General features: G+C 36.9%; 2 protein-coding genes across 3 annotated transcripts in view; one reads left to right on the top strand and one right to left on the bottom strand.

The window, feature by feature from the left end:
• Dpm3 (Dolichyl-phosphate mannosyltransferase subunit 3) overlaps positions 1–14375 on the top strand; it is a 71851-nt gene that overhangs the window by 38255 nt on the left and 19221 nt on the right. The gene's annotated exons all lie outside the window — the stretch shown is intronic.
• LOC113402205 (phosphatidylinositol 3-kinase catalytic subunit type 3) overlaps positions 1–14375 on the bottom strand; it is a 31760-nt gene that overhangs the window by 2617 nt on the left and 14768 nt on the right. Inside the window, exons 4-17 of one of the 2 annotated variants that reach the window (XM_064216927.1) lie at positions 13848–13985; positions 12622–12744; positions 11940–12035; positions 6765–6940; positions 6480–6547; positions 5954–6059; positions 5139–5245; positions 4929–5036; positions 4205–4313; positions 2278–2729; positions 1892–2112; positions 1504–1676; positions 980–1432; positions 456–563 (exon numbers count right to left, since the gene is read on the bottom strand). In XM_064216927.1, coding sequence (XP_064072997.1) covers positions 456–563; positions 980–1432; positions 1504–1676; positions 1892–2112; positions 2278–2729; positions 4205–4313; positions 4929–5036; positions 5139–5245; positions 5954–6059; positions 6480–6547; positions 6765–6940; positions 11940–12035; positions 12622–12744; positions 13848–13985 — 2438 coding nt within the window. The remainder of the gene's footprint in view (positions 1–455; positions 564–979; positions 1433–1503; positions 1677–1891; positions 2113–2277; positions 2730–4204; positions 4314–4928; positions 5037–5138; positions 5246–5953; positions 6060–6479; positions 6548–6764; positions 6941–11939; positions 12036–12621; positions 12745–13847; positions 13986–14375) is intronic. The other variant, XM_064216928.1, reaches the window with a different exon arrangement.

Below are 14375 nucleotides of genomic sequence, written 5' to 3'. Positions count from 1 at the left end.
GATGCCCTACCAGGAGCTCAACCGTTATCTCGTTACTACAGTAGTATGTTATGTGTAGTATGTTAGCGTGGACTTTTGACTGTATTTTCGAGATTTATGTTTATAAAACTATTTGAATGATACAATTAATTAACAGATTTGAATAATAAGTAGAAAGAGAGCTAAAATTCGAAAACGACATTCGCGGGAAACAATTCTTGCAATTGAATATTCCTACAAACAGTAACTTGTAATATACTAAAATCTATTTACACTTTTTGTTTTGCTAGCGTTGGATAATAATTTTTCATATTTTTTTGCGAACGCCCCTTCGCTCGAAAACCGTAATTTTCAATTAACTTTGACAAAGTCCCATTCTCGAAGCGCGAATTCTGTCAGTATATTTTACCGACTTCCCAAGAGTAATTTAATTATTTGACGGCCTGTTAAACTCATCGTCCCTGACATGTATCTACCTCAACTTATCCTGCACTTTCTTCACGGCCTTGTCGGGTTCCAAAGCGATGTCGGGTACGGATGCATCCACCATCAGCGAGAAGAGATTTAGAACTAGATTTGCATGTCTGGAAGCGATTACGAATTTGTTTAGAATTCAAACATATTTTATTTTAAAATAATTTTATCAAGTTTAAATATTCTTAATTGAAGTAGGTCTTGCTATGTTATTAAATTAAATGGAACGCTACAACCGGTTAATAAATAAATAATAGACTTTTTTCCAATGTAGTCTGCCGAGAGGAACAAGATCTTTAGTTTCTTTTTAACCATTTTTATATTACAAAGGTAAGTTAATAACGAGCGTTCCTAAATATTTTAATCTACCTCTCGATCGGGGAGTGCAACGCAGAGGAACAAGGGACTTCACGCTACATCCCATGATACTGATGGTTTCAATTTTCTAACCACCAACGTCTACGGGCCGAGGTGACCACATCCAGTGCTCGTTTGCTTTCTAAGTATGAATAGAAAAAAAACTGACCTGCGCAGATGCAGGAATGCCGTGTAGCAGAGCTTGCGGAACTCGTGGTAGAGTTCCGAGTGCACCCCCCCCATGGCCTCCACCATCTCCTTGCTGAGCTTCATGGGCGGCGGCAGCGGCTTGGGGTCGCGGCCCAGGATGTAGCCGAAGTCGATGTGGAACAGCGCGCCCGCGCGGGTGAGCAGCAGGTTGTCGAGGTGGCGGTCGCCCACGCCCAGCAGGTACGTGATGACGCAGTAGCCGGCGCAGCTGCGGATGTACGTGTCCATGGTCTCGGGCTTGATGCCGTAGGGGGCGCTGGGGCAGCCGGCGTGCTTGCGCAGGAAGTTCTGGATGCTGCCCTCCGCCGCCAGCGCCTCCGCCACCGTCACCGACTCCACGAACTGCAGGAAGCCGTGCCGCGAGCTGGTGGCCAGCACCTTGTACGGCGTCAGCTTCAGGTCCAGGTTCTCCCTGCGGCGGGGCTCACGTTCTATATGTTCGTACCGGTGTGGATATTCGTATCGACTCGTCGGTCGACTTACCTTCTAAGCAACTTGTCCATGAGCGTGATCATCTGCAGAATGAGCTGGTCCTGGCGCAGGTCGTCCCCGTGCTTGAAGATGGCCTCGTATTCGGAGCCCTCGCTCGTGAGGAACGTCAGCTTGCACGGCATAAGCGCCGATTTGAAGAGACTAGCTTTCTTAGCGACTATTCCCTGCGAATTTCATAAAAAATATATAATTGTTTCGTGCAAAATTATCTTGACTCTTTTAAAAGATTAAAAACGAAGGTATCAAAACTAGTTCACTTGGATATAACCATTAAACTAATGCTAGAAATAAAATACAGTATTCATTAAAACTTTTTCCAAGAAGTAAGAAAACACAACGTAATTCAGAAAAACAAAACTATTAGAAGAAGATAACCTACTTTAATGTTCACATTGGGGTCGAGCGGGAAGGGCATGGGCTCGAAGTTCGTGAAGTTGAACTTGAAGGCGTCGGGGTCCGACAGCAGCTGCTGCAGCCTCTCGGCCTTCTTGTTCCGGTTGCCGCTTTCCCTCGCCACCGTCTTCACCAGCTTCACCAGCTTGTCGATGAACACTTGCTGACGCGCCAGGAACGACCGGGTGCGCTGATGGTCTGCGTTACCTGCAAGTTCATTTTTATAGACATGTGATACTATTAGCGAGTTTATAGAGATGTGATATTTGTAGCGAGTTTACAAAGTATATCGAGGCGGTGCGAGAGCGTGCGCACGACGGAGAGGTACCTGTGGCGAGGCGGTGCGAGAGCGTGCGCACGACGGCGAGGTACCTGTGGCGAGGCGGTGCGAGAGCGTGCGCACGACGGCGAGGTACCTGTGGCGAGGCGGTGCGAGAGCGTGCGCACGACGGCGAGGTACCTGTGGCGAGGCGGTGCGAGAGCGTGCGCACGACGGCGAGGTACCTGTGGCGAGGCGGTGCGAGAGCGTGCGCACGACGGCGAGGTACCTGTGGCGAGGCGGTGCGAGAGCGTGCGCACGACGGCGAGGTACCTGTGGCGAGGCGGTGCGAGAGCGTGCGCACGACGGCGAGGTACCTGTGGCGAGGCGGTGCGAGAGCGTGCGCATGACGGCGAGGTACATGCGGCGCGCGGCGAGGTCGGCCCCGCGGCCCGCCACCTCGTCCTCGCACTCGATGAGCAGGTACCAGTACAGGTAGTTGGCCACCACGCTGTTGCTGCGCGCGCGGCGCACGAGGAAGCCCGCCAGGCTCGGCTCCTCCGACCTGCTCGCGGGACGCCGACGTTAGTCAATACATTTCCTGAAGTCATTCGCGACTAGAATGTTCTTAAAATGAACTCGCGACAGAGCACTGCTTACAACTAACAATATTCTTTCGCCCAGTACAAACACGCTTAAAGGCATCCACATTCATCCAGCAGACATTCAAACAGGTTAAAATCTGAGTGTGGAGGTCGGTACGCGCACATCGCTATAGTATGCTCGAGTTCCACACGTGACAATTCCATAGTGCGCTCTATGGAAAGATCCACGATGTCTTTTCGATCTTTACAGTTTATATTCTTCTTTGTGTATATTAATGATCCTCCATGTTTAGCTGATTTTCTAAAGAACGCACTTGACAATTTATAATTAATTAATACTAGGTGGTAGTTGATGTAACGAGATCCAATGTTCTGTTACACAAAATATGTCAATATTGAAGTACTTTAAAAATAATTCTATTTCATTTTCTTTGCTGGATAAGCTGTATGTATATTCTGTTGTACAATATTAATAATAAATTTACATTGCTTATCCGTTGTCTTATTACCTAATTTTTATTGTTAGTAGAACAGCTACTAATCAAGGGTATAATATTTTTTTAAATTGTAGTATCTACAATTGGGTCAAATATATTATAAGCTAACAATGTAGCTATATGTCGTTTACATTTAAGTGGCAGGTACATTGTATCCTTTGTCAGCTTAAAATTAAATATAAATTTATTGATGTCAAAATTAATAAAGATGTCACTATGACGGCATGTCATGCTGTGTAGTAATTGGTTTAAATTATAAATATATAGTTATTTTGTGCTTCCGTTAGAAATTTAGAGTATGGAAAAGCACAAAGAATATACTTACATTTAGAATTTTTATTAATGTCAAGTAGTACCTCAATTGATTTTAAGACATCTTTTTTCTTAACTGATAAACTGTCTCCATACAAAATTATAATATTAGAATTTTCATTGTATTTAATTTGCTTAATTTTATTTATCATTTCAGTGTATGGTAGTCCTGGACTACATATATTAAGTACACTGCTTCAAATTATTGCTTAATAATGATCCCATCCCGTGGCCTACCTTGTACAAATAGACACAAGTAACATAACATATTAGTTCCTGAACTTGGTGGCACATTAGTGCCCCATAGTAGCTACTTACCATCGGATAACATGATAAAAAAGATTCTTAATTTTTTTTCGAAGTGATAACTTCTAATGGGAGGATAAACCGCTTCGTTACGTAACGCGTTACGGCGCCAGTCTGTCGGGCTTCGTTTCTCTTACGCATACGGCAGCGATTAGTTACCAATTCTATCGGGCGTCCTGAGACGCGCACGTGTGTTTTTTATTCCGTAACAGAGTCATTGAATCTACAGGAGACTATACAGTCAAGTAACAGGAGCATTAACTCTTCAACTACTACGAAGTGTTGATGAATTGAATCGTAACATGGAAGATGAATGTTACCCGAATTCGTCGTTTTCGCCGAGGGTGCTGTCCGGCCGGGCCGGCTCCTCCGCCGCTTCAGCGGAGTGTCGGCTCGTAGACGATGTCGTCATCTCGCTCGTTGTCAACACTGCACACACATAATACATAACGACGAATACGATGGAATCGGGCAATTCAATCAGTTGATATATCTCGACTTCATATCTTAAAGTTTTTTTTTTAAAAGAAGCATAGTCTGGAATATTGCGTAATTTATCGCCAAACAGCAATACTTTTGGTTCGAAGGGACGTCAATTAAGTAGTGAGGCATTACAAAAAAGTATCTTCACTAATGAACGTACATTGCTCACAGCTATGTAAAATAACGTTCATAAAATTTTAATATAAATGGAATGAATCGAATTTAATGAAATTTGGTATCAAGCAAGCTTGCAAGCAACCCCTGACGTAGAACCCCTAAAACGAACGTCAGAATAAGATCCATACGATTCGCTAATGTAAATTCATTTATAACACAATACTGTTCCCCTTAACTACTGATATTCACTTTATTTTACTTCTGGCGACATAACAACTACGCCATGAACAGCACAGATTACAAATAATATCGCGTCTATTTAATATCGAAGTATTTGTCTTTACTCCTGTGGTCAGAACAGTGTGTCCGTAGATGCAGTGTTTCTTGGGGAACTTCACTATTAATTTAACTAAGTTACTTAACTCAGTAAAAAGTTTAACTCACTAGAAGTGGAGAGGAGACTGGCCTGGCTGCCTCTCTGTCCGCTCTGCATCAACTTTCCGTCCGAATCGGAATAAACGGGCACCTCTTTACCGCAGATTTTTGCATATTCTGAACACACAATAACATTAGAAAACATTTTAATAAACAGTATTCCGCGAGTATTTGGTGGCACGAATGTGTGTGTGTGTTTATAGCATTAGTGACACTCACCCTCGTGTATCTCTTTGTAGTCCTCGTATTTCAAAGCCTGTACTAACTGTAGGAGGTAAAGCAGCAGATCTTCATCGGGCGCTTGTTTTAATCTTGATATTGCATATCTGTAAAACGTAACAGCTTGTAAATATCACACTGTCCGGCTCAGGTCTCCACTTTTTCTAAGAAGAATTGAAGCTTATTTCCCCACGTTGTTCTTATGCGGATTGGTACACACACATACATATCTGAAAGATTTTTATGTGACAAATGCACGTTACCTGAAGGTCGAGGTGCTCGCTAACGCTTGTAACGAACCCGTACATATTTTAAGAAAAATCAAAATAAATTTAAGTAGTCTTGATACTTGTGTCCTATACAAGTTCGACTGGTTTAAGCAACAACAAAAAATAAAAAATAAGCAGCAAGCGGGTTCTTCGGCTGGTGGTAGATTGTTTTTTTCTTGACAATTAATAAGTACAAACGAGTTCAACTCTTAAATGTTACCAGATTTTTGGATCGCAAGTTCTTTAGACGTAGCTTACAGTAGAATGAACCGGCAGAAATTGCCACGTAAGGAAAACGTGTTACAGCCCTTCGACTTGCCCTCTCTGTGTCTTTTATTTATGCATTTATGTTATAGATTATTTAAAGTAATTTTTTGTAATTGTTTTTATTCTCGCGGGATTTTTAAGAACAATTTCATTTCATAACATTTAATTATTTCATCGCGTCTGTTATTAAATACGTAATACACAGCGAGAGCAACTCCGTTAGCCCCGGGTGTCGCCCGACACGTCTTTTTTATTTGTTATAGCGTCGTATCTACTTACTTTCTGACGGCCGGATGCGTGAACTTCGGTGTCAGCAGCTCTAAGGCATCTTCAACATCCATCGGCGCCCATTGCTTCATCATTGACAACGCTTGTCTAACTTCACCTGCATTGGAGAGATCATTACTTTATTGTACCATTATAATCGACCAATGGTTAAGATGAACTGCGATAATGCCCTACTACAGGATTAAGGAAGTCTTTCCTCTTAGGGAGAGAATTTAGAGGTTATTGAACTACGTTATACATAGGGAATTACTGGATAAGCATGTGGCAGAAAGTTTCCTCACGATAGCAATGATCCACGGAGCACAACAATACTAATTATTACTGCTGCGGTAGAATATCTAATGAGTGGGTAGTACCCACGAGAGAGAAAGCTTTGCACAAAACCTTTTAGTCTGTGTTTCAGTTTGTTGGAACATTTCTGCACAACACGGGTTTGTAAGAAACACAAATTAAACGGATGAAGACCAACTAGTTCACCTAGTTTTCGTGATCTACAATTAAGATGTACAGTGGTAACCTGGTCGATTCCAATTGACGCACGCGAGGAACTTGGTGAGGGCTCGACGGTGTGATGATAAGTAGAACCTGCAAATAATATCATTCGTATTGTGAATATCAGTTGCTACCAGTTAGTAATACGAGCCATTCCATCCATTTGAATGTATCCCATTCAAATAGATCCCAAGTCGGAACATCTAAATGGATGTGGAAAATTCGTATGCTTTATTAATGCAAAGTTTCTTTAATATGAAGTTCGAGTGGAGTCCGCAAACCCCTCCCAACAAATAGGGTCCGCCAGTACCGGTACTTCCAGAGCAGGTCCTGGTCGTCGGCCGACAGCGCGGCGAGCACGGCGGGCGCGGCCAGCAGCGCGGCGAGCTGGTCGCGCTCGGCCGCCGACGGCTTGGCGTCGCGGCCCGGCACGGCGCAGCGCAGCGAGCGCGCCAGCCGGTGCTGCTTCGACTCCACCAGGTTCTCCTGCCGCACCACGCCGACTACTTTACTCACGCGGTCGGAAGGTAACTCTATCGGCTCCCTCTTCACGCTTAAACCGATTTAGATTCAATTTCTTAAGGAATCGTTTCAATCCCGAGGGTGTGAGGAGGGTGATGGATATTTGTATGGCATAATTTGTTAAGTATGGAATATAAAACTCATTATAATTTCACTTAGATAAGGTGCGTGCATTTTTGCGCAATCGGGTTAAATATAAATAAGTGCTATAAAGTTTTATATATATCGCGCAGGTAAAAACTGAGACGTCGATCGGTAACAGATTTATTAATTCAACTTGAATAGAAATGTCCGAAATGATTATGAGGTCACGGCCAAAAACGCAATCGACACCTCAATAGCGAAATTAAACGATCACACCGTTCCTAAACTACAGATTTCCGTCAATCTTTTATTATTCAATCGTTCCTTTGACGTCATACGTCTACTAGGATTTACGTTGAAATTACTTATAACAATAATATAATTCAAGAAAAAAACAATATTATTTTTCAATGAATTTAAATATTCTATATAATAGTTTTTATTGATAAATTGTTGAATATGTTTTGAAACAGTATCTATCCATCAATCTTTGAACGAAGGAGGTAAAAACTACATCATCTCCGGAAAGAAACGGATTACCTTTTCACTAATAACACTGTCGATACAATCCTAATCGGTTAATTGTATCTTAAAATCACCAATATCCAAAATACAAATATATGTATTTGTCAAAATTCTACTACCGGATCGGAAGCACCTTGGACCTGAGAAGAACCGGCGAAATAAACTCAGCGGGATATTTTTTTCCGTCGGATATGAATAACAATAACAACTTTTATTTCAGGCAATTGAATCAAACCTATAGTTAGAAATATACAGACATAAAAACGTATTAAAAAAATACACTACGCAAGAATATACATATATCTAGCACCAATGCTGGTGATACCGACATTTTGAGAAAGGAAAACTTGGATCCTCAACGATTGTAGTCAAAATAGAATGAGTACTCTCAGTCTTTGTCAGAAAAAAAGCCGTCCTAGCTCTGAGAACGGCAAAGAGGTCTGGAACTCTCGCATCAGCAACCATGGCTTCAGCACTGCAGAAATGCTTCATCAGAAAGCGAAATGCTTTATTAATGGATTACTATTAGTTATGTTAAGATACAAATACTAGAACTAGTTCTGTTTTCGTCTGGGTGAAATAAGAATGTCATTTATTTCTTAAGTCCTGGCACAAGATCGCATCGCCATGTCTACATCAAAATGGTCCAGTTGTTGTAGGACCAGTTCAGCGACATACATACCGAATATTTATATATATTTTTATTGCATAAATTTCAACTCGAGGATTATTTTTGGAATATTCAGAATCGAAAGTAATATCAAAAACTGGTTAGGTTAAAGCACATAATTAAGTTTTTATACAAAACCTTACGCGACATCTTTGTATTAGACGCATTACGCTGATTATATTATATGTAAAAAGAAATATTGTAACTTCAATTCCTCGATAATTAATTTAATTTCGGAAACAACGAGTTTTGTCATACTCAACATCTTTAAAAACTGAATTTACTAAGAAAACGCTGACAAATGCGACTGTTACATTTTGGCGCGAAAAAAACAGCTTGATGACAGATTCAGAGTTCATAATGGAAAATCGTGATAAAATTACTGAAAGTTCCAAATATTACTCGACCAACTGACTCCACGTAATTTGAATCGAATCAATCAAACGAAGCTAAATTCACGTAGAATATACAAACACTTCTGATTGGTTATTTTGATATATTAATTAAAATTGAAAGTTAAATCGTTAAATATTTATTAAATTATAGGCTTATGATTATTTTTTGTTGCCATAAATGGCAATAGATTTACCAGTAATATTATTTAAAAAAATAATTTATTTAACCTTAATTGCCTATTTTTATTAAAAAAAAAAAGTGTGCCAGTAGTACAATAAATTCGAATAAATAGAACTCTTTGCCATAAAACTTTAACCCAATATTAGAGTTTTACAAAAAAAGTAAAAAAAAAAGGGAAATTATCTTGTCGACAAGCGAAATGGCATCCGCTATCAGCAACACTTAGTTTAAAATTATTCAAATTGGACTTATACATTTTAAATTATTTTAGAAACAATTTTTAAGTCGTACAAAACATTCCCACAGCACGACTATAAAAAAAATGGGAGTAGTTTTTTACAAATAAATTGATAATTTAATTAACGCAATTATAGTGCGGCTACATAAAAATGATCTTGGAATTATTATCATTGCAAACATCGTGAGAACAATTTATTTCATAGTTAAGTTATGTCAATGAAATTAAGTCAATTAAACGCACATGACCTAAATTATTTATACGTGCTATTAAAAATAATTACATTACGTGTTTTGGAAATAACTCTGTTTTTAATGAAGTTTTGATCCTGAAATTAGTATATACCTTATGACTTTCTCACAACTATCTTTTTTAGTGTTGCCTATTTGAAGAAAGAATATTTATTTCGTACCTATAATTTATACATATTTTGTGAATATAAACTGTCATTAATATTATATTATTTGTCGGTAAAGACGAATAAAATTGTGCAACAAACCAGGAAAACTAAAAAAAATTTTTTTTATTTTTTTTCAATTTCGCAAGTGTCACGAACATACTAAACCATTTAGTTTTTAAGTTAGAGTATATTTTACTACGTTAATAGTTACATAAAATAAGATAGAAATCTTAATTACAATTTTGTAATGTAAAGGGCGTAAAAAATATTTTTTGTAACTACAAACAATTTAGCACTTATTTAAAACCTTTATATTGAACTATTCTTATATACATATTTCAAGCAGTATTTATTGTTTTTTCGACACAAAAATAGATATTACAAAATATATTTATCATTCACTTAGTAATTTCTGTGAAAGTGTGCGTGATGTCTGTTATTAAGTAAAAACGCACACAAGCAATGTTCAAAATTGCATCCATTTCGAGGCCCATCTCACTTCCAAATAAAAATTTGATAAATAAAGTTTATATTATTTTAAATTAAATTGATATAAGACAAAGATCAAGAATATTCAAGTATAATTAAATAAAGATTACGTCATATACGCGGTCGTAGGCGTTGCGATATTTAAAAATGTATATGTATGACGGTTATTGACGCGATAATATTAAAGTAATATTTAACGTTTTAATCTGAAAGCTCTTGGAAATGAAATAAACGTCCTCATTGTGAGACACTGGACAATGGTCTCATATAAAACGATATAGATAACATTTACAATTTGCAGGGCAGTGTCAGACTATCGAATTTGTCGGATTATAGAGCACTGCCTAAGACCTATAGACCGGATTTTTTTACAAAAGAGTACCTTGTAAACCGACAAATTACATATACAATGATAAGATTATATATGTTACACTCTGAAGTAGCGACCACACTTCATTATTGCCGCACCGCATTCAGGGCCCGGATTACCGGGAGTCCACTGTAATTGGGTGATTTTACACAAAATTATTTATGTTTTTTTATTAACTAAGCGAATTTTACTTAAGACATTTTCTTAAATTTAATATTAACTGAATTTTTTTCTTTTTAAAAACAATTTATATTTTTAAATAATTGTCAACTATGGTTCTCGTTGAACATTTATTTAATTCAAGTTTATAATCTCTACATAACAAAAACGAATTTTTCATAATTTGTTCTGTATGTTATGGATGAAAATACTTTTCGAAGAATCGTAATTAATAATAATAATAATAAATCGTACCTTACAAATAAAAACAAAACTACAGTTTTTATATTACTACACAAGAAATATCAAAAAAAAAAATGCATTTTAAACATCAACGATTCATTGAAATGCACATTGGGTACATTCGATGGTATAATATTTATTTGATATTAATATACTTATACTGTTTGACCGATAATCATGACAGTTAGCGCAGATATCTTTCTTTTCCTTTTCATAGCAAAGGTTTTGATACTATCCACTGTCTAGTAACTCGTCACAAGAGAGCGCTGTAGCACATTGGCAGTCCCGTCGATGGCCATGGCATTCGATTTGGCGTTAGCCTCAATTATAATGTAAAACTTGATATTAAATATCACACGAATTATTATTATCTATGTGTTACAGACGAGAATCTGTCACATTTGTACCTATATTAATCATTACTTATATTATTTATTTATCTAAATAAGGCGCACCAAAGATAACTAAAACAAACGAGCCAAATTTATTGTCTTGGCGTGCGCGACGGCTACGCTTGACACTCGCCAAACGTCATACTACCTTAGTAGTGTGCGCGTATCTAGAGAAGTCAATATTCAAACACTCATTATGATCATTATTATCTCTTCCTAGCAACATGATTGATTATTGATACTCGTCATGGCGGGAATTTATATTTATATTTGCATGGGGTATAATTTTCGAGCATTTATTGGCATAATTGTTATAGAATTATATAAGAAATGCTAAGAAACATCGTTTTATTTCTGTGTTAACACCGAGTTAATTTATCGGTAATACGGCGAACATTTTAGCAAGAACAAACGAAGAGAGGCATTACAACCCTTGCAGGGCCATCTATTGTGTTAATATATAAGTAGGCAAAGATAAAAACCGTTCAGCTCTTCTCTGTTTGGCAATTGTTTTAATAAATAAAATAGAAGTATTGGTAACATGCGAATTCATACAAAATTTCTTCAAACATTTAATACGACAGAATTTCGAGATAATTTTGTATATACAGGATCGGATTAACCATGTTGGTGCCGATGGGCAGCTCACGTCTCAGAGCCCTGTTATCGTTTTTGTTACTTAAATATATTTTTCCTTCCTAATTTTAGTCATGATTAACATTTTTTTTAAGGTTATTACCTCCAATAAGTTTGGAATAATGGATAATCCGTCCCTGGTTGTAAGTGAACGATTTCAAATGGAACAAATAAAACATACCTGAAGTATCTCATAATCGGGCACGGTGACTATTTCCGCTTGAGCTCTGAACTGGTACATTTCGTCACCGTCTTGTTCGTAGTAAACCACAGCGTGCTGTTGAGGAGGAACGTCATTAGTTTAAACTATCAAACGTTAGTTATAATATTACGTAAAAGCATTTATGGTTTAGAATGATTACACCATATTGATATATATTCGTCTAGCCTTATATGTGTTTGGGATGAATTACTTGTATATGGTAAAACTTGATTCAACAAAACCCGATTTTTAATTCTTAATGGTAATTTATGCGAATCATAATCTTCATTCAATAATGTTCTTTTGATCGATTTCCATTCCAGGCCATTATCAAGGGAAGCCTGGCATTTTATGATGCAGACGAAAGTTTTTTCTTTATTATTATTATTATTAACATAATTTGTTCTTTTTTGAAAATATTCTTTCTTGGAAAATTTAATGATCATATAATAATAAAACTGTATAAGAAAAATTACCAGATATTCCCAGCGACACCACCCTCGTCATGACATCCCATAGATCCATATGTTCTCTTAAATATTCCTATACGATCGGTTCAGAGTTTAAATGACCATGGGGTACAAACAAACATATAGATAAGTTTACTTACATATACATAACATTAGTCGTGACAGTTTAGACAGTTAAAATACTGACTTACATTAATGCCATCTATTTGAACCGTCGGAAATTCAATCATCAAATACATGTAATTCGAGTTCCGCTTCTCTTTCTCGTTGATCATTTCTATTTCACGAAACGTCAGTCTGTCTAACCAGTCCACCTGAAATTAATTTATTATTTCTTTCTTCTATTGGTAATAGGTAGGTAGTCTTTGACTTTTTGGATTGAAGTATACTTTTTTTATGGGCCATCTTATTATAGGTGGTCACCAACTTCGCTGGATAGTAAGAAAGATTTCGACAGTTCTTATATCGTCAATCCGCCACCAATCTAGGGACGTAAGACGTTATGTTTCGACATAAAACCAAAAAAACCAGAGGACTCTATTCCTAAGGCTAAATAATTATAAGTGTTGTAAAGTGGTAAGAAATACCATAGACGAATATAAAGAAATGAAATATGAAGCTTTAGAGAATTTGTAAATTAAAACGCATCTGTTTTATTCCGAAGTAAAATTTGTTTACTTTAGAATTTTGCTCGTTTAAATATATATTTAATTTTATTCATTTAAATAAATATACTCTTAAGGTTGTACCTACGTATTATTGATAACGTCCACAAACTGTACTTGTACAGCCAAATAATAAAATTCAACTTGTTATTAAAAACGATATCTCGTATCGTATCACCAATATCAGATGTACAAACAAAATTTAACAGAAAAATAACACACTTCCAATTTTTTCTTTTAAATTTAAATACTTCCCTAAACAAAAAAAAAACAATTATACCGTTTCATAGACATAGTTCTGATAAAACATATCATACAATCGAACGGATAACCTACTTCTTTTTTTAAATCGGTTATAAAACATAGAACATTATATAGCTGATCTCGAGTCGAAATTAATGAATGAAATGTATTTTTTTTAAAGATTTACTATTGATTTTGTAATGCGTGTTTATATAGAATGTATTATTAGTATAAAATTGTATTTAACTAACATTAAAACTTTAAATGTTGGAAAAGAGTAACTATTGATTATATGCCGGTACTTCTCGGTAGAATCTATATTCCGAATCGGTGGAGCTTCACTAATAGTTTTGTAAGATGACGTTTCAAAAGTGCTTCTAAAGGCCTTAAACTTGAATATATATTTTTTTGTTTGACCAAAACATTACTAATATTTATTTACATTATAAGGATAAATATTAATTCATTCAACATGTAAAATATAAGTTTGGTCCCGGTCTAAGACTTACCTTCGGGATATGCCCGTTGCGATGTTTCTTGGCGAGTTTAGCCAGTCTCTGCATTTGTTCCTTCCCGCGGTCTGGCGCCTTCCCTGGCGTCCTCTCGCTTCCCTCCACACCGGGCCACACGCGGAGATCGAACATACCCTTTTTAAAAACACAACGTATCTTATGCACAAAAGTACACCACTTTTTATAAACACGTAACGAACTGGTCGAATTACCCATTTTTTTTTAATTTACGCTATTTAATTGAAACGAAGAAGGTTTCATTGTTTTTATTTTTATAAAATCGAAATTTTGAACTGTACGCTAACATTTTGTTACGAGTTTTCTATTTAACGTAGATGCGAAAATGAATTAATAATAATATAAATTAAGAATTTATTAGTTAACACCCGACCGTAGGAAGGTTGAAAGAGCACTGATCGTTTAAATCGTACATTCCAGTTCTCTTGATTGATATCGTCGTAGGAAATACAAAATAATTATAAATTGACAACATATGTCAAGACTAGTTAATCATATTTTATAAAC

This window comes from Vanessa tameamea, chromosome 14 (genome assembly GCF_037043105.1).
Source record: "Vanessa tameamea isolate UH-Manoa-2023 chromosome 14, ilVanTame1 primary haplotype, whole genome shotgun sequence".
NCBI classification, from domain to species: Eukaryota; Metazoa; Arthropoda; class Insecta; order Lepidoptera; family Nymphalidae; genus Vanessa; species Vanessa tameamea.
Note: the sequence above shows the minus strand (reverse complement) of the source record. Positions and strands in the feature narration are given on the sequence as shown.